The sequence below is a fragment of the Scleropages formosus genome, chromosome 17, assembly GCF_900964775.1.
Source record: "Scleropages formosus chromosome 17, fSclFor1.1, whole genome shotgun sequence".
Taxonomy (NCBI): domain Eukaryota; kingdom Metazoa; phylum Chordata; class Actinopteri; order Osteoglossiformes; family Osteoglossidae; genus Scleropages; species Scleropages formosus.
This window is the reverse complement of record NC_041822.1, coordinates 17,975,304-17,994,336: the sequence shown is the minus strand read 5'-3', so window position 1 is coordinate 17,994,336 and position 19,033 is coordinate 17,975,304. Positions and strand designations below refer to the sequence as shown.

Here is a 19,033-nt window from a genome sequence, read left to right as displayed (position 1 = left end):
GTCTCACGTAATGATGTATAAAAACGAGCGCGCGCATTTATTAATCCTACGGCAGCCCGCCGTGAAGCTTAGGCGTCAGTCAACCCAGACGCCACTCGGAACCGCAGCTCATTTCAAGTGCGGCAGATCAATTCAACATATTTAGGCAAGTTGTCAGAGCTTAACATTTAAATGTTCAAACTATAAAATGCGTTTAAATGTGGAGACGTTAGGCAAAATGTGAAGTGGCAGAATCTATCTGGGAGCATCGGCGAAGACCCTACCGCACGAATCGGTCAAAGTGAGAAGCCAAGCGTCTAAGTTTGACTAGATCGAGACGTGCGCTAAGCAGGTTAATAAAGGAAGGAAATTAGCATTGACGTGTGACACGGGTCTCCAGATTACCGGGGTACTGAACCCACGTGTCACACCGTCGCGCGATGATCACTTGCATCATGCAAACAAGAGGCTTCCGATTTAAGAGGCTTGACGCGGTCGTTGCCAAAAGCGTCGGGCGGAAGCGGTTCGGAGCGGTCGGCGAACTTGGCCCCTCGCCCTCTCACCGTATTCTGTGTCGTAGAAGATGATGAACTTCTGCCAGCTGTACTCGGTGACCACGTGCAGGATGACATCGTTGAGGTAGACGGGTGGCCGCACGAAAAGCGTGTAGTCGTCGGAGTGGCCGCGGCTCGTGGGGGGGCAGCCGGAGCGGGGCGTCCCGGCAGGCGCGCGCTGGATAAACAGGTGCGGGATGTGCATGGCGTCGGCGAGCGACTGCAGGGAGCCGGCCGACATGCAGCCGATGGAGCTGACCAGAGCCAGGATGCCCCGGTTCATGAGCTCGCAGGCTGTGGGGTGGGGTGGGGTGGGGTGGGAAAAGACGGGGAGAGGAGGAGAGAGCGTGAGGAGGAGCACCATAACAATCCATCTCGTCGTCTCACACGTGTACAAGCACTTAAAAGGACAAACCGACCATTAAGGGAAAAAAAAAAAAGCAAAAATGAAATATTTGTCGGTGAGAAATTTCCAGGAGATCATAAGATTTATTTTGTCAGCTTTGAGAAGCGTGTATCCGCGCGAGAGGGGTTCCGGAGCGTAACATTGTCAGAGCGGCAGAACCGGGCGATGATGAATGTCTTCTTTTATTAGTTTAATTACCAAGCGAAAGACAGTGGAAATGTGATTATTTCCAGTCCACTTCGAAGCCCGGTGTTAAATGACACATTTGTGGAGGAGAAGCCCCGTGGAGAATCGAACGAGGGGGCCAGACGCGGGACGCGGTCCGCGGAGCAGCAGGTGGCGCGCGAACGGCCGCGGGTTCGGAGGCGGACGGAGCCGCACGGGGTCCCTGCGTCATCCCCTTCCGGAAGCTGCTCTGCTCGTGCAAACGTTCCTCTGACGAGGGCTTCCGCTCTCCGTGGACGGGAGCAGTTGCACGTAAACAAACACTCGCTCACACACACACACACACACACACACACACACACACACACTCTGACGCGCACAAGGGCCGGGAACAGTCTCCCTCGTACAGTTTTATTTCTCTGTCACCGAGCTGGGGAGGCGAAACGCACGCCGACAAGCCGAGGCCGTGAGGTCCGGAGGGGGTTGGTGTAGCAATCTGCCGACTCCGGCAGAAATGCAGTAGCGAGTCACATAAGGGCGAGTCAGGGTGGGGGTGGGGGTGAGGGAGCGTATGTGTGTGTGTCGGCGGGGGGGGGTTGACAGTGGGTGCTGCTGAACAGGCACAACGCCATTGGTTGGAAACACGGGCCACGCGGCGGCTGGAGGTTCCAGAAAGACACGCGCTGCGTCCGATGGGAGTCTCTGCTCTGTGAAGAGCTCGACCGCTCCCTTCCCCTCTCACCCCGTGTCACGGCTGCGCACCCCCATCCCCGCACCATCACTCTGAAACACAGCACCGCAGGCGGGAGACTTAACTCGCGGCAAGAGCAGGCCGGGCGCCAATCCGTGCCGTCTCTCTCGGCCGCGTTCGGAAGGGATCTAGAGCGGCGGCAACCCCGTTTTTCCTCGATTCCGGGGTTCTGCTCTCAATTACATGGAGCACAAATCCCGGCAGCTTATTCCAGACGTTTACGAGCCTCTGCGGGCAAAACACGTGCGCTGTAAATAGCAACAACGGCCTCGCTACGGCGCGCTTTGCCGTCACCTGTTCTGCAGAGAGCTCCCATAAAACACTGGTATTGTCAATTGAGTGTGAAATCAGGCCAGCGGTGCATATGATGTGAGCGCAGAGCGCCGGGGCCCCGGAGAGCGCGTCGCGGCGCCAGATGGGCCGGAGGAGCCGGCTGACGCTATCCAAAGCGGCCGTCTTCGTGGAGGCTTAAGCCGAGCGGCTCTCCGCTCGTGGAGCTCGGCCGCGGAGGGAACCTACGCTCTTTACCTGCTCCTGTCCCGAAAATCGCCGAACGTTTGACAGCTAATGCTACGGCGTCATCGCTTCTACCGGACGACAACCTGCGATTTTACTCATGCGTTCAGCTGGGTATTTCACCAGGTCATTTTACGTCAAGTTCCTTCTCGAAGCGCCTGGAGTCCCAGTCTTTAGATGCTACCTGACCTCCGATGCTTGCGATCATTGTGGAGCCATGTAGGACCGCAGTTCATCACGATCGACAATAAGTATCATTTAAAATGATAGGAAAAAGTTCTCCTCGCACATTATCTACGTTAGAAGAACGTGGGATTGCGGTTCCCAGTTGTGCATAAATAATGGATTTATACATTTTTCAAGTAATTCATTATTGATTAAAACTGAATAAGTTTTCTTTTAGTCCACTAAACTGGCTGTTTTCTGCAGACAAAGTTTGAAACTTTTCCCAGGGATTTCTCACAATTAGCTTCAGGGAACACCTTTAGTATTCTAAACCCGTCGCCGGATTTACACCTCGTTGGGCTCGAACCCAGAACCAGTAAAACGCCCCGCTTCCGACACCAGGCGCGCGATTGCAGCCCATCACTGCAGACATCTGGTGTGCGCAAAAGCAAACGGAGGCGCCCTGTTCAAGGACACAGCGGCAGTGTTCCAGCTGAGTCCGTTCCCCACCGCCCTCCACCGCCTGGATAGCCAATCAATACCCCGCGCGGGCCGTCCTCGCAATAGAGAGAGCGCTCCGCGGGGCCGCTCCGCAGGACCACTCACCAGGACCGCGCGGCAGGACTGCCCCAGGCTCTCCATCTCCGCCGGGTTCCGAACCGCCCCGGCGAGCAGAGCGGCAGGTGCGAGCCGCGTGCCCGTCGCCCGTCGGACAGCGAGTCCCCCGTTCCTCCCGGCCGAGCGTTCTGGCCCGGCCCGCCGTTGGCGTTCTCTCGTCCCTCCCTTCCACTTCCTCTGCGTCGTTTCTCCGTCCTCTCTCCCCACACACTGTCTCCACTCTCTAAACCCACAGCTTCCAGTCTTTTTTCAGCTTCCCCCAAATGGCATCATCTGCTGTTTTAAAATGGCATTGTGCATTTTCATTTGAATTTATCTCCTTGTAAAGCAAAGGTATTAGGGCATAAAAGGGAATTATCACTTGATTAACGTGACATTAATAAAAGTGATGCTTGGTGGCTCCTGGCCCCTCCTTCCGGAGAAGCACTTAAGGGCCGCCCCCTCCCCCGAGGCAGGGGCCGCCAGCGAATACGCAAGACGGATGCCTCCCGGCAGGGTGGCCCGCTCCCCACTTTTATGGCGGCAGCTTTCGCCGCTGTCACTTTTACGAGGCCGATCTGCAATTCACGCTCTCCTCTTTCCTCCGAGCTCGTGTCCAGGATGGAGCGTCACGCTGCTCGTCCCGCCGGCCCCGCTACGCCGTACTCCGCTGTAGCGCCCCGCCCTGCAGCTTTCTACGTTAGTGCCCCACAACCTAGGGCTGAGGGTAGGTCGGAAATTTCTAGGATCACCTGCGGGTTGCGGCGTCTCATTTATCACGGCGAAAAGGGCGAACGCCGTTATTGCCAGCTAATGACTAACGTAGGTCATTAGAGGTCTATGTCCTACCTTGCTAATGTCATCATCATGATCATGATCATGATAATAAAATCTGAAACTATTATTATTATTATTATTATTATTATTATTGCTGATACTGACATTACTCTTGCTTATGATCAGACAATGAGCCTGAGGCAGTGTACTCAAATCTGAGTGCGTTGCACTGATATAACCTGTGCATCAATCTCAGTCTTCTTCAGTTCTGAGGTGTCACACAAGGTGCTTCATCACAACAGGTGTCAAAGCACGCAAACAAAATTAATGGAGGAGGATTGACTCTGGGACAGTTCGTCTCAGAGAAGTGTTCAAAGGCATGGTACACACTGCATACAACGGGCTGGTACGGTTGCGGGAGATGCAGGGTGTGCCTTTGGGGGACACCAGAATACACACACACACACAGGTTAGACTCCGGTCGCCACGACCCCGCTCGGGACAAGTGGTTTCAGACTGTGTGTGCGTTCTATCCAAAGCAACTAGCAACATTACCTAGTCATACTAGTGGAAATTTCTACCGTAATCGTGGGAATTAAAGATCTTGCATAAGGCACCGTCGTGAGAGCTGCAAGGAAGAGAGGCGGCTTTCAAGGTCCAGGCCCCTGCAAGTCGCCGGTCGAACGAAAGACGGACTTTGAAAGAGCAAGGCACGGCAAAGGACATCGCGAGAAGAGAAAAGGCTGAAATCTGCATGTACTTTGCGGGATGTGACCAAAATCAGCCCAGCTGTAGCGGCAGCTTCCTACAAACCGGCCGTGCTGAACGACCTCGCCGTCGATGCAACCGCAACCTTTCCGGAGCATGCAAAAATAGTGAAATGAGGGAGCAGAGCTGGTAAGATAGTTTGAAGGAGAGTTATTAAGAGTTATTGAATAAGGAACAAATGTGCTTTTCAGCATCATATGCCCCTCGCTCACAAGGCGGAGCGATATGAGATACATAGCAGCCGATGATGCGAGATTGAGAAGAGCTGCCGGGCAGGAGGGAGGGAGGCAGTTTGTCGTCATTGCGGGGGAAACGCCTGCCGTCATAAGCCATAATTTAAGCAGTGCCCACGTGAATAAATATTAATATTAACTATTTTACCATTAGTTATTGTGGAACACAGGCATCGCCTCTCTGGAATTTCCTGTCCAAAACTGAGAGTGAAAGGGCTCACTAGGGCTTCGAACCAGTCCACAGCGCTGTCCCTGGACCTCAAACCAGCGTCTATAACCACCACCCTGCCTACCGCCACAGAGGACTCGAATGGTCAGCGTGCGAGAGCTGAAAGGAAGGTGCGTTTACGAGATAACGCGGCGGGCTCTGTAGTTTATCTGCGCGTGCCGGCTGGTGCGGCGTGTAGCCATGTTTGTGCTGCTAAACACTTCTTTATTCGCTGGTGGGGAAAAGCAAACTGTCTATTTTTCACTTTCTCTCTGTGTGTTTTCTTCATTGGGCGGAAAGTCGGCACACCGGGCGGCTTCTAATTGGAGCAGCTCAAATGGAGCCATTCATCACGGCGAGTCCGCTGGCGCACGGGCATCGCCAACCCCCGAGCCATTAGGGCTCCGGGCTCGCGCATCCCTCATCGGAGTCTCCCTCCTGTTTCTCTATGCGCACGGCTGCTGCCCTCTGCCTGCTTTCCAAAGCCAGGCACCGCTTCTCCCTCAGTCCTTCCAGATCTCCTCTCTCCTCCTTTACTGCTCACTCCCCCTATAGGTGTTCTGCTCAAGGCTCCCTCAGCAGGAGGAACGGTTCGAACCTGGGTCTTTTGATAGGTGTCAGCCCTAACCATTGCGCCACCTGCTGCCCCAAAATACCCTCTGATGCCTTCCTGTCATCCCTCCGCCCTTCGCTCTGGCTTCCTCCTGCCATTCCTCCATCCACGCTACAGGCACCGTCTTCCGCTTGGTCGGCGTTTTGACGTAGAGGGTGACGCAGACCGGGCGAGCGGATGTCATCTCTGTGAAAATCTCCCTCCGGTCAAGACTTCCTGCGCGAGATAGCCGATCGGCCCACCCGCAGGGTCCTTCTCAACTACGGAGCAGCCAAGAAGTCGAGTGTGTGACGCTGCTGTTTATGTCCCACTGATCCCTGCTCTGCTGGGGTTTGCGACAGCTGTCACCGAGAGGCAGGAGGAGGCTCAAATTCTGCATGGGCTCAGAAGGTGGGAGGTTCAAGTCCCAGGACAGTCGCTGCCGCTGAATCCGAATTATTTCAGTTCCATACTCAGCCGTACGCACTGTTACGCATATCTGAATAAAACGGTTGGCTAATGAACAGGATGCTAACGACCTACCCGACACCACCCTACTCACGCGATGTGCGTACCTTGTTCTTACTGACATACCGCGAACGTGCTCCTGGCCTCGCAGGCGAACGCCGAAGATACGGAAAACGTCACGCGGAAGGACGGGCGCGATTCTCCGGGTGAGTCGGCGTGCGACTTATTAGAGCAAGGTTAGGAAAATCCAACCTTTTTTTTTCAGAAAAAGAACAGAGGGGGCTTTGAAGACGTCTGGCCGAGGGCTAATCCCATAAAAAAAAGAAAAGAAACCCTTTTGAAACAGAGCAGCCGTTCCAGGGACATATTTGCACATTGATTTGAAGCATGGTCGGGACAGACGGGAGGAGGTGAAGGCCTGGATGGGAATAACAGATGAGAATCCATCGCTCAAGAGGGTGCGGAGGACACTTCTTCCTCGGTGCCGTCGCTGTCGGTCCCCTCGCGGCAGCAGAGCGCAGACACGCTGTTCCTTTACCGCCACAAACACGCTTCCGCCTGGCTCCGCGCTCCCGTCTCGCCGCTAACGCGACGTCGCGCCTTCGCCTCCGTTCGGCCCTTCCGTCCGTTTGTCTCACGGGGTCGTTCGCGCTTCGTTCCGCTCCTCTCCCCGTCTTCGCTTCCACGTTCGTCTCCGTTTCTCCTCGCGCTCGTTGGCTTCCGCGTCCGCGCGTCCCGCTCTCGCTTTAATCCCCGTTCCGACGTCCGCCCGTCTCATCGTGTGTTTGCGCCTCTTGTTGGTTCGTCACTCCTCTGTGCGCTCCCGTGTCCTTTTCGTTGTCAACGCTCGTGTGTTTGTGTGCACCGAGCAGAAAAACACATCTCCCACTCTCATCAAGCAACAGCACGCCGGAATAGGATGCAAAAAAGAAATCCCACCGAGACTTGTCGTGCGTGCGTGCGTGCGTGTGTGTGTGGTGGGGGGGGGGAGTAGAGGGGGAGAAGGACGGCTGCCGAGCAGAGAACGCTCATCCCTGCCGGGTCGAGCAACACGCACCTCTGAACCGTCACTCTCGTGTCGTTAACGGACTGTTTGATGGAATATGTTGGAATTGGACATGCCGCAGCGTTGCCTGTCTAATCATGCATGAAGGATGGCAGCGAGCGAAAGAGGAGCGAGGGGGAAGGGACGGCGCGTGCGAGAGCGCGGGGCGAGAGGGACATCGGAAAGAGGAGCGCCGAGCGACGCCTCCCGGACGGACGGGCGCCCCGTCAGAGGAGCGAGGGCACGGGCCCGAGACGCACTCCCGCGTCCTGCCTCCGTCTGGAAGCGAGGGGCGAGGAGGCCACGGCAGGTCTCTTTCATTCGTCGCTCGAGCGAAGGTGCGAGCTGCGAAAACCGCGGGGCGAAGAGCTGCGCTCTCGCAATGTTTCGCACGAGCGAGATGCCGCGCTACATTTCCGATCCGGATGAAACGGCGAGCTTCCCCTCGACAAAGCGGTGAAAATCGTACGGCCGCTTCGGGAGCAAAGACCGCGAAGCGGCTGAGCGCTCAAAAAGCAGACGTGCGGCTGCGCGTGACGTTCCGCGCGCTTGGGCCTCCTGGTTGGATCACGGTGACCCGCTTGTGCATGTGTCTATTTGAAGGCATCGAGGTGTGTGCGCTTGGGGAAAATCTTCACAAATATGTCTTGGTGCCTGTATAAATCCTCATAGATGTCAGTTTTTGCCGGGTGCTTTATATTTAACGTATCCTTTATGTGCCTGAACCGCCTTTGTGTGTGTTTGTATGTGTCTTATACATTATTACACTGTAACAGGGGGTGCGGTGGTGCAGCGGGTTGGACCAGGTCCTGCTCTCCGGTGGGTCGGGGGTTCAAATCCCGTTTGGGGTGCCTTGCGACGGACTGGCGTCTCGTCCTGGGTGTGTCCCCTCCCCCTCCAACCTTACGCCCTGTGTTGCCGGGTTGGGCTCCGGTTCCACGCGACCCCATACGGGATAAGCAGTTCAGAAAGTGTGTGTGTGTGTGTGTGTGTGTGTGAGAGAGAGAGAGCAGGAGTGCACACTGTCTGAACCGCTTGTCCCATTCGGGCACCGGTTTAGCAAAGCTCCTCTGAAAGGCCCCCCGACCTCAGGCGGACCCTCAAGCAGGTCCCAGCATGCCTGTCACTCAGGTTCCTCCGTGCTCACAGGTGGCAAGGCGAGTGATCCGGACACACGGATGGACCGACTTTTGCGGGAATGATAGGAGCGAGACCAAGGCCCATTTTAATTAGCTTCATCCTTCCGAGGAGGGCAAGGCCGAGAGAACGGAAACGCCGACCGCCGGCACCACGGCAACGCAGCGTAACCACGGCTACTGCCGCGACCGGCTTGGCAGATGAATGAGAAGAGGATCTGAAGCTGCAGCTCAATAATGCACCCATGTTCTCCAGTTCATTAAAATACATCTTAGGGTTCATACCCGCACCGCGCAGGTTAATTGTACTGACAAAGGCTATAACCGCCGTGCTGCTCCGGGAACTTTCCGGACGCAATTCCGGCTCCTTTAAAATCGTCCGGCGCCTCTGACTACGTGCGGCGAGCAAATGATGACTGGTCTCTATTCTGAGATTTCTCATCTAGTTGTTGCCACCAACCCGCTGCTCTCCTCAGAGTCTAAAGTAAATAGTCATCCCCAAATCCTCTCTTTGTCAACAACGCAATTAAGAATCAACTAGACTAAGCCAAAGCAGTAAATACAATCACAGGGAACACATGGCCATTACCAGGGGAATTAGGCATGTTCATTGTTTCATCCTAATTTGATGAAGTAATAAACACCGCCGTTTAAAGGAAAGCACTGTAAACATAAATGCAAATTAACGGCAAGTTCATTCCCTCGGCTTTGGATCTCATCGCGGCAGAAGGCCTCGCGAAGGCCAGGGTGCGCGTGGTTCCGAGTAAGTTATTCCCGATCCGTCTGACGCCGTAACACGTCCGACGCGGCGCCACCAAGAATCAGCGTTCCGCACGGATCCGGGCGGGCGGGTCGACGCGCCACGTCGCGCCGGCTTTCGTGTCTCTCGGAACCTTGTACGGGGCCCGGGAGCCTCGCAGCGCCAGCAGCGTGGAAGCGCGGTGCACGCAAACACGTGGCCTTCTGATAGCTGCAGAAGTCTGTCTTAATTAGCTGACAGACCGCGTCCCACTTCGGCAAAGGAGAAGCATCTCTGCTGTCCTCGCCAAGGCGGCTGTAGCTCCTCTTGTGGCCCATGCTTCATCCTTGTTAACTCTCTTTTTTACCGGGTCGAGAGAGAGAGAGAGAGAGAGAGAGAGACCTGCGCCGCACCCTCTTCTCGCTGGGCTCCAGGCCATGCGCTGATCCCGGGAAGTGAGGCCGAAATGGGCCACGTGATCGAAGTGCTCCCTTACCCCTCGTTCTCGTAATTTTTCTCACTCCCGAAGAAATAACGTTTTTTGTTGGTAGCCAACAGGACGATCCGACACCGGTCCCGTTTCATTCCCCGTCAACAGTGGTGAATAAAATCAGAGAAGCGCAACCGTCTTTTCCGCCTCGTGCCTCTGTGCCTCCTTCTGAGCCGAACCCATCTGCAGCGGCGAACGCCCGTTTGCCACCACCCCGCTACTGCTGCTTGTAGAGCGGAGCTATGAAGTCACTCGGTGGAGAGCTGCTGTCCCGCGGTAAGGACAGCCCAAAGCAGTATAATAAGCCTTTTTCATCTCCCTCTGCAGTCCGGCTCCGCGTTCCCCGCTAATCGGAGCCGCGGGGCTTCCGCCGTTACAGGCACGTGACGCTAGCGCCAGCATAACGCAACGGCGCTTTAAAGGTTTCCCATATGCTCCGAGGGACGTGTTGCAAAATTTCTTCACTCATTTCTTCAGAGTGCGGCACGTTTGAGCAAAGGAGTACGACGGAAAGAACGCGGCTGCCTGCTCTTGAGGAACCCTCTGTAACGTCTTCACAAAAAACGAGTGCAAAGATCGCTGGCAATCTGAGTGGCGTTGCCTTTTTTCTGAGGCAACAATTTAAATTCCGCATCAAAATGCATTAAAAAGTCAAATTAGACTCACCTCTTCAGATGAAACCCCACTTTGGATTCTCACTTTGCTTGTAGAAATTCCTCACGCTCAAACACTGACGAGTGCTAAACGTGGTGCGTCACTTTCCTGCCACTTTTGTCTTTCTATTAAGACTTTGAGCGTTTTGGTGACAGTTACCGCTTCTTCGTTCTTCTACCTTTCTTTAATGCAGGATGCTGTTGTGCAATTTTGCCTTGAAGTCTACATAATAATCTACATTTCTGAAGGAATGGGCACAAAACTGTGCTTTGATCACTTGGCTACGGAGACATTACGAGGTTAAGGCAACGCACAGGAAACGCGCGAGAGCTTTCCGGCGCCGGACATATCCGCCTCAGCGGGGGCAGCGTGTCCTGACCATCCTCGAATGATTATCCAAACCTCCATCCGTTCGGGAATGATTGCCAAAGTCACAGGACCAATGGCAAGGCCCACTTGAGAAGATGAAGCCTAGGTGAAACTCATCTCGATTAAAGACTACAGATCAATACCGCGAAACGGCAATGGGCGGTGAAAACGCTACGGCGCAAACAAATGAACGTGAGCCGGTGCCGCGGAGAAGGCCTTGTGGCACGCTTTGGCCAGTGGCTACTTCCCGTTTCCCTACCCCCGCCATGCGGGAAGCGAGACGGGCACGACTCCCGGAGCCCCCACGCGCGAAGGCTAGCCCGTCTCCATCTCCACCTTTCCCACGTCTGCACGCGCCCCACCTTGTACGGCTCCCTTCCCCATCCGTCCCATCTCCTGGCCTTCTATCTCCCGCCCTTTTGCGGATTGGACAAACGCCACGGTTAATGCCTTAATTCGGCTCCCCTGTCAGTGTCCAGGTCTCTCTGATATTCCAATTTAACAGAGACTGTGATCCAATTTGAGAGCTGGCAGCCTCCCAGGCTGAGCGAATGGAATAGTGTGTGTGTGTGTGTGTGTGTGTGTGTGCGTCCCGGGCATTTCCTGCTCAAAGAGAACACACAGAGGTTTGTTTAATTAAACAGCCTTTAGAAGCAAAGCAGGAGATAGAGCAGCAATGGATACTTCATCCAAGTCTCATGTAGCAGTGAGACAAGCTCTCCAGAGTGCTCATTATTTTACCTATGTACTCCAACCATACAGCATACATTATGCTATGGGCTTAACATCTCTATCGCACTCGTGGCGGCAGAACCGCCAGCTATTCCGAGTGAGCTGGAGCGGAACAACCGTTGGCTGTTCGGGAGCAGTCCGGAAGTTACGACGGGCCGAGGAAAGTAGCCGGTCATTTGCACCCGATGCTCGGACGCGATTACTTTGGCGTGAACAACCGAGTAGGACGTGGAAGGATATGAGGGTGCTTCTTCTCAGAAGAGATTGACAGAAACAATAGAAATGACATTAATACTCACAATTCGCGTCGATTTAGTATTTGTCGAATGGTTCTCGGAAAGGAATGATGCCCAGCTATATGGCGAGGATCTGATCCCGAACGTTGGCACAAACCTATATCCGAATACGATTCAATATTCTGCAAGTGCCTTTAATTATTATTTGCTGAACTACAAGTGAGCCGTGACAGTTCCCCAGTAGAGCTCAGCATCTCTGTGCCAAGTAATACGTACGTATTGCGTCCGGTATCTCTGCAAACATTTTACTCGTATCCTTTGTAGCAGAAAACCTTGCTGCGCCTGACAATTTGCTCCTGGATTTTCACACTGTGCAGCGATATGAAAAACATTCACAGCAGTTTGTCGGCGGGGTTTTCTTCTTCGGCGTCGACGCCATCCGCGAGCGTCTCACTCCGCGGCCTCCCACAGTAATTATCTCCCAATTGTATTAGCCACGGGACAAATGCTAAATACCTCAATTTCTGGGGACCGGTAAGCAATAGTTTACGTGTCTGTAGGGCGGAGCTGCAATATTGATTGTCTCGCTCTTCTTTGCATATTTCAGTCAAGGTTCATGCATGCAGTGTAAGGAGGAAACAGTTTAGGTAATTGGAGCAGCATTCCCTGCAGATACTTGGGCGTTTTGCAGATGTGGACTTGGGCTGAACCGGCAGCAGAACAGCTGCATAGGATCTGTCTACGGGTTCAAATATACTTTGATGATCATTTATAGAAGGGTGCAGTGGTGCAGTGGCGCAGTGGGTTGGACCACAGTCCTGCTCTCTGGTGGGTCTGGGGTTCGAGTCCCGCTTGGGGTGCCTTGCGATGGACTGGCGTCCCGTCCTGGGTGTGTCCCCTCCCCCTCCGGCCTTATACCCTGTGTTACCGGGTTGGCTCCGGTTCCCCGTGACCCCGTATGGGACAAGCGGTTCTGAAAATGTGTGTGTGTGTGTGATCATTTATATCCAGCGCAGGCACCAAGCTGAACGCGGCCGAATACTCTCAATACCTGAGAATACCAGCTGTTGAGCTATTTGTGAAATGAAAAAAGGAGCACTGAAAGGGAGCCCTTGTCCTCAAGTCTGAGAAGCTGGTTTTATGTTTGGCGCTGCAGGGGTGAACGATGTTTTAGCACAAGAAAAATCCTGTGGCTCGGAACGATGCCTGACACGAGACGATTTAATTTCACGTGGTGTTTCCACACGCCCAAATAAGTGAACGCATAATTTTGATAATTTCGTTCTTTTCAGCAGCATTCCTGTACTTGTGTTGCAGGACTGGAAGAAAGTTAAAGATTTGTCATAACTGGAATGTCAGAAACGCTGCATTCAGCACCCTCTCATATACGTTAGAATTCGTGAAAAGTCTTACTGAATGATATTATAGTCATACAGAAGGAAAATTATTGTTACAACGAAAGTCGAAATCCGGCTAAAGCCGCCAAATGACGACTTTTAATCACCGGAATGGCACAGCGAGGTAGGAGTTCAAGAACAGCGCAATGTATTTGCTCTTCTTGCTATGAGCTAGTGTAGTTTATTATGAAAGCTGTTTTTTTGGAAGGAAATTTTGGCTGGGAGGTAAAAAGAGACTCTGCCATTCTCTGTGAGTGATGAGAAGAAGAACTGCTAGCGAACTATTCCAGGCAAATTAAGGGCCCCATTAACTCTGTCCATAATAGCAACTGTCCAGTATTCAGGAATGAAGCCGCGATCCTCCAAACACAGCGTGACTACATGGTCGTACCATGTACGGTATGACACCAGGTGAGCATTCAAGCGGGCAAACATTTGTTATCGTCATATTTTCTCTTTAAAGTGCATTCATTACAACTTTGGCAGAATTAATGCATTCCTCAGTTCCGAATATGAAAAAACAAACTCGTCACAGTTTGGATATCAAAATCTGAGAGTCGAATATTAGAGGGTTTACAATATATATTCATAGAGTTATGAATTATCTATATATTCTTCCCGTGCTCTTGGTGCTTTAAAATAAAATGACGGCCAAATAAATAAATCGTTTTTAACTTTGAAGCGTACTTTTTATTATGACTTAAAACTGTCTGTGATTTAAAGCCAAACTGCTTTGCGGTAACTAAATCATTTATTTTTTGTCGGCTGAACAGCGCTCACTTATGAGTCTTTTTCGACGTTTTTTGCATTCTGAAAGGGCATCGTAAGACAGCTGATGTGTCAGTACAGGCACAGCTGGTTCCCCAGTGAGGCACCAAGTGGGGAATGACTATTGTGCACTTGAGAAATCCCAGCCCACAATTAGAATTAGTATAGTAACAGTCACTTCCTTAGCATACTATGCAGTTCCAAATTATAACCCTCGACTCGACGCGTTGCAGAAATAGTGGTCTAATAAAGTCGGCGTGAAAATTTTCACAATTCTTTTTGGGGAACATATTAAAAAAAGACAAAAAACAACGACGGACAACAGCAAAGAGTCCTCAACTACCCTCCTCTCCTCGGTAATTCAGCAGAGCGTGGTCCCGTGCTTCCGAGAATATGCCGCATTAAGATATTAATGACATCCACTTTGAAAACAGAATGAAAAAAAGCATAGGGGCTTGCTTTTGAATATAGCATTGCAGCAATCTGTCTCCCGCGGGCTGCGGTATTACAGCGATTTGTTTCCAGTGGTCTCCGGAATTGCCACAATTTGTATCCAGGTGTCTTAAACCGTCGCAAAGAATTTGATGCAATTCACCTCCTCGGAATTACTGCAAAAACTCCAGAAACGTCCACTTTGTTGGCTGACTGTCTGCGGCAGGGTTGAGCAATTTACCTTCTCCAAGTCTACGGACGTGCAGCTTTTAGACTCAGGGCAACTATTTAATTACTTTGCGATGGACGCCCAAAATGCCAAGCGTACGGACTTTCTCCTCAAACAATGACTTGGATCGTAATCTGGATTGCAGCGATTAAACCAAAACCGGGAGAGCCTGCATCTGCAAAGAGAGCCTTACCACAGCGCTTCGGTCTGGCGCCACGCTTATTTGACTGGCGCAAATATTTTCACCGTATTCTATGTACTGACCGCCCTCAGCGCGACAGCAGTCGCTCTTCTTTCACCAACACGAATACCGTCACTCTCGCTTCGGCACCACGGCGTTTACAATTTATAATAACATGGACGAGCGCCTTGCAGGCGAACGCGACGGCGGAGTTTATTTACGGCGAGACGGGAGCGGTCTTCAAACGGGCCTTCCGACAAAGCGGGGCGGAATGCGGAGCGGCGACGGACGCGGGAGGAGGGTTTCAAGGAGCGCAGAGCGAGTCACGCCAGGGCTGCGTTTCGGGAACCGCCGGCACGAGCGAACACGCGGAAGCGTACGGCGCGCTTCTCCTGCCAGCGGCATCTAAAGGCAGTTCCGACGAGCAAACAGGAGGCCGGCGTGAACGGAAGCCGCTAGAACTCGGGAGGGAGAAGCCTCTGGGGTCGGCGGCCCGCGCGGACATCGCAATCTTCACCTCGCCAAGGCGGAGACGGGCATTCGGCTTCGCTCACGCGGGGATCGACACTCGCTCCCGTCCAGCCCACCTGCACGTCTAGCCAAACCCCTCGGCGCTCCCGACACATTTTCGCATCGGAAGCCATCATCTTCTGCCGACCGGCACGGAAACCTTTCCTTCAGGTCACGGAGAGTACCGCCAATGCCGAAGGAAAATCTGTGTTTGGGCTGAAGGGGTGAAGCGAGTACATCGGAGGCGAGATTACAAAGCTGAGCAAAAAAATTGACTGGATCCCGGAGTGTTTATTTTGTTTTCGCCTATTTCTTTTCGGCAGGTCGTTTTTTTTTTTTTTTCCCCCACATAAAACGAGAAGGAGGGCAGGGTCCAGCTAAGATATGTGGTTCAGAGGAAAAAAAGGGGGAGTCAAAAAACGGAGCGAGGCCGTGGTTGCCATAGAAACGCTAATTCAATTCTTAGGCTGGCCGTTGAAAAAAGAAAAATCCTTATCACTGTTGACTTTTCTTCTTCCTGTCTCTAAACCAACAGCTTGCATGAATAGACATTTTTGTGTTTACTACCCATCCTCAGCGTCTTTGTCAATTCATTCCTTTTAATGTTCAGTGGAGCTTTATTGACAATTGTATTGCCAAAGCAGTTTTACATAACAATAAAAGAATACACAAGGTACATGACAAAATGCCAAAGTATTGACTATAGCAAAAGGAGTGTAAAAGGATCAAATATTACGTTAGGTGTACAACTGAACTAAATGTTACCGTACAAACCACATACTGTACAAACTATGGTAAAATATAAAACTGAAAGAGGATGAATTCACTTCAAGCGATCTTTAATTTTATGTATGTTTTATATATGTCTGTATCATGCCCTACCTACCATGCTGCCCCTCGCGGCGCTTAACACTGAACAATTCAAAAATAGCGAGTAACATCCAAGTGGCATTAATATCAACAATGTTGCACAGTCAAAAAAAGTAGTCTTGGAAAAAGCCAGAGGCGAACAATGGAGAGGAAAGGAAACTACAAAGGCTGGCAGAGGAGAAGAAACCTCTGGAGATCCAAGGCGAAAAACACACAACCCTCCCGTTAAGAGTCGGAGGAAATTTTAGTATTTCGCGAGCTAACATTGTGTGGTGTCGGGTGGCCGACCAAATACCATCCGTCTGGTTAACCGGTCTGGATCTTCGGCGGGTCGAGTAGGACAAACGGCAAATTCAAAATGCGCTGGACAAGCAGGGAAACCCCTCCAACTGTATTCCACGTACTTCCACCATAGAGCTAATAACCACAAAGCATATCGCATATCAGCGCTAATTAAGCACAATGCTCCATACAGACACATAATTCCCTGAAATACAGTGATTTTAAGTCTCTTCCAGCAATGCCAGTAATTCAAAAATATTAAAACAACACAGAAACTCATTTAGAGTTTTATTAGAACAAATACTGCCTACCTAATTCTTCAATGCAGTGTTAAAAAAACTAAGAGTGGGAATGAAGCACTAACTGGCTGTTATTAAAAAATTATTTTGAATAGATTGCACAGTATAGGTCAACTACTATCCACCTACTGCAATTCACTTTGGCAGGCATTTTTTTGCAGCAAACCACAACTCCAGGTTTTTGGTCCATAAAATGATTGAAGCGCATGTCTTCGACTTAAGCGCAGACCGTTTTCCTTTAAACAAACGCGCGGGCGCCCTAAGATCCTGCGGAGGACTTGTAAACCTTCACTGAATTGCACAGGTAGCGAGCCTTCAAAGCTGGATGTCCACTCCCTGAACCCGACGCCATCGCAGCCCACTCCACGAGACAGGGTGTCCCTCAGCCTAGCGCCCGTACACCGGTGCCCGGAGTCCACTCTCCACTCGTTCTGAGTTGACCGCACCCTTTTACGCTGTACTTGCACTTTCACGGTTTCGCCATTTCTTTAAGTGCCATCTCCTAACCTTGTCTGTATGAGTCAAGTCCAGAATTCCTCCAGCGATCTTCTACGCGAGGGACGGTGAAACCCCGTTGTTCTGCAAACTGAAAAATGCAAACGGAACCAGCCCATTCCGGGCAAAGCAATCGGATACATCACAAACACTTTCTGGCTAATTTACTTTTCAGTGAGAAATGTTTGCTTTGTTTGCATTATTAGAGGTTTCCATACAATGTACAATGATTCATTTGTAAATAATATTGCATTGGAACTTTTCTGGCTGTATTTACATTATTCATTTAGCTGATGCTTTTCTCCAGAGTGACATACAATGTTAAACTTACAATTATTTACCCATTTGTACAGCTGAGTAATTTTACCGGAGTAATTTAGAGTAAATACCTTTCTCAAGGCTACTACAGCTAGAGGTGGGGATCAAACCTGTGACTTTTGGATCCAAAGGCAGTACCGCTAACCAACACACTACCAGCTGTCCCAAATGTAATGTAAACATAATGTAATGTATTTACATTTACATTTATTTCAGACACTTTTCTCCAAAGCGAGTTCCAATAAATACTATATAGTAGTATTTCGCCCACACCTTTATGTCCCAAGGCAACTTACAATAGTACACTGCTTACAGTTAGTCGCTCATCCGTAGACCTGTGGGACACACTTCCTCAGACACACTTAGGGCAATTGAGAGTCATCGGTCATACGTCTTAGGACTGTGGGAGGGGCACCTGGCGAAACCCATAGAGACATGTGGAAAATATGCAAACTCCACACAGACTGAGCAGGGACCGGAGCCACGTTCCTTCACGCAACCCAGATGCTGTTTGGTAAGCAGTATGAGATTAGGTAGGTCAGTTACATTGCAGGACAGACTAACCAGCAAAAACATACTCTATGTGCTAATGGGCCTTCATTTGTTGTATGAAAGATAACATAAATGAAGTTAATTACATTAAATCAGGTTTACCCCTAGTGTGTGAGTGACACAGAGAGAGTGTGTTCCACTGATGTATGGATGAGTGACCCAGTGTAAGTAGTGTATCTAGCAGTGTAAGTCACCACGGTGAATAAGGTGTGTGGGCTGATAACACTACGTAGAGTTCGTTGGAAGTTGCTTTGGAGAAAAGCTTCTGCTACGTGAATAAATGTAAATAAATGTAAAATTAGCTTAAAAAGTTAACCGCTCAGAATCAGGCTATCAACTTCTTGCATAATTTTTTTTTCTACATTTTCAAAATGAAAGAAATTTACCATCATTGGAATAAGTAAAACTTCACACTGTCTAATAAACAACCTGCAAAGTCTTTAAAAAAATTGCAAAAACTGAAGCAGTCCAGAAAGAACCATGTACAGGTCAACCAAAAAAACACAACTGCAGTGAATGATGGCAAATTGTGTGAGGTATAAGGAAAAATCCCAAAATTACTGTCAGCAAAACCTGAAATAATCCTCAGAGACAGTGCGAATGTGTGCGAGGGGAAGCAATCTGCAAAAGACTTCATCAAGAAAAACAGAGCCTGTGGTGCAAGATGTAAGCTCTTCATCAGCAAGGAGTATAGATGTGTCAGATTGGAATTTGCAGAGAAATACTGAGCTGAGCCATAGGAGTCCTGGAAAATGGTTCTATGGATAGATGATAAAAATAAATAGCTATGATAAAGTGTGGAGAATAACATGAAGAGCCAAAGCCCATACGTGTGGCACCTCATCAATAAAGCATGGTGGAGGGAGTGTCACGGCTTGGGCATAGAGGGGAGAGATGTTTCAACAAATCCCTCCTGCAAAGTTAAGAAAAAAAATATCATGTGATATCATGAGATTCATAGGCAGTAGGACAATGACCCAAAAACATAGTGGATGTTTAACATTAGAGGTCATCAGAGTGGAAAAAAGTGTACAATGGAGTAGAGAACTGAAAGTTTCTGAGACACATTTCACTGCAGAAGATAGAAAACACATCTGGGGACGCCCGGTGAACCGTCTGA

At 50.8% G+C, this 19,033-nt stretch overlaps 1 protein-coding gene across 1 annotated transcript in view; it reads right to left on the bottom strand.

Annotated features, from left to right (window-relative positions):
- The window catches only part of grid2 (glutamate receptor, ionotropic, delta 2), a 351,265-nt gene that overhangs the window by 137,901 nt on the left and 194,331 nt on the right, over window positions 1–19,033 (bottom strand). The window contains exon 4 of the mRNA XM_029259349.1: window positions 543–827. Within this exon, the coding sequence (XP_029115182.1) occupies window positions 543–827 (285 nt within the window). The remainder of the gene's footprint in view (window positions 1–542; window positions 828–19,033) is intronic.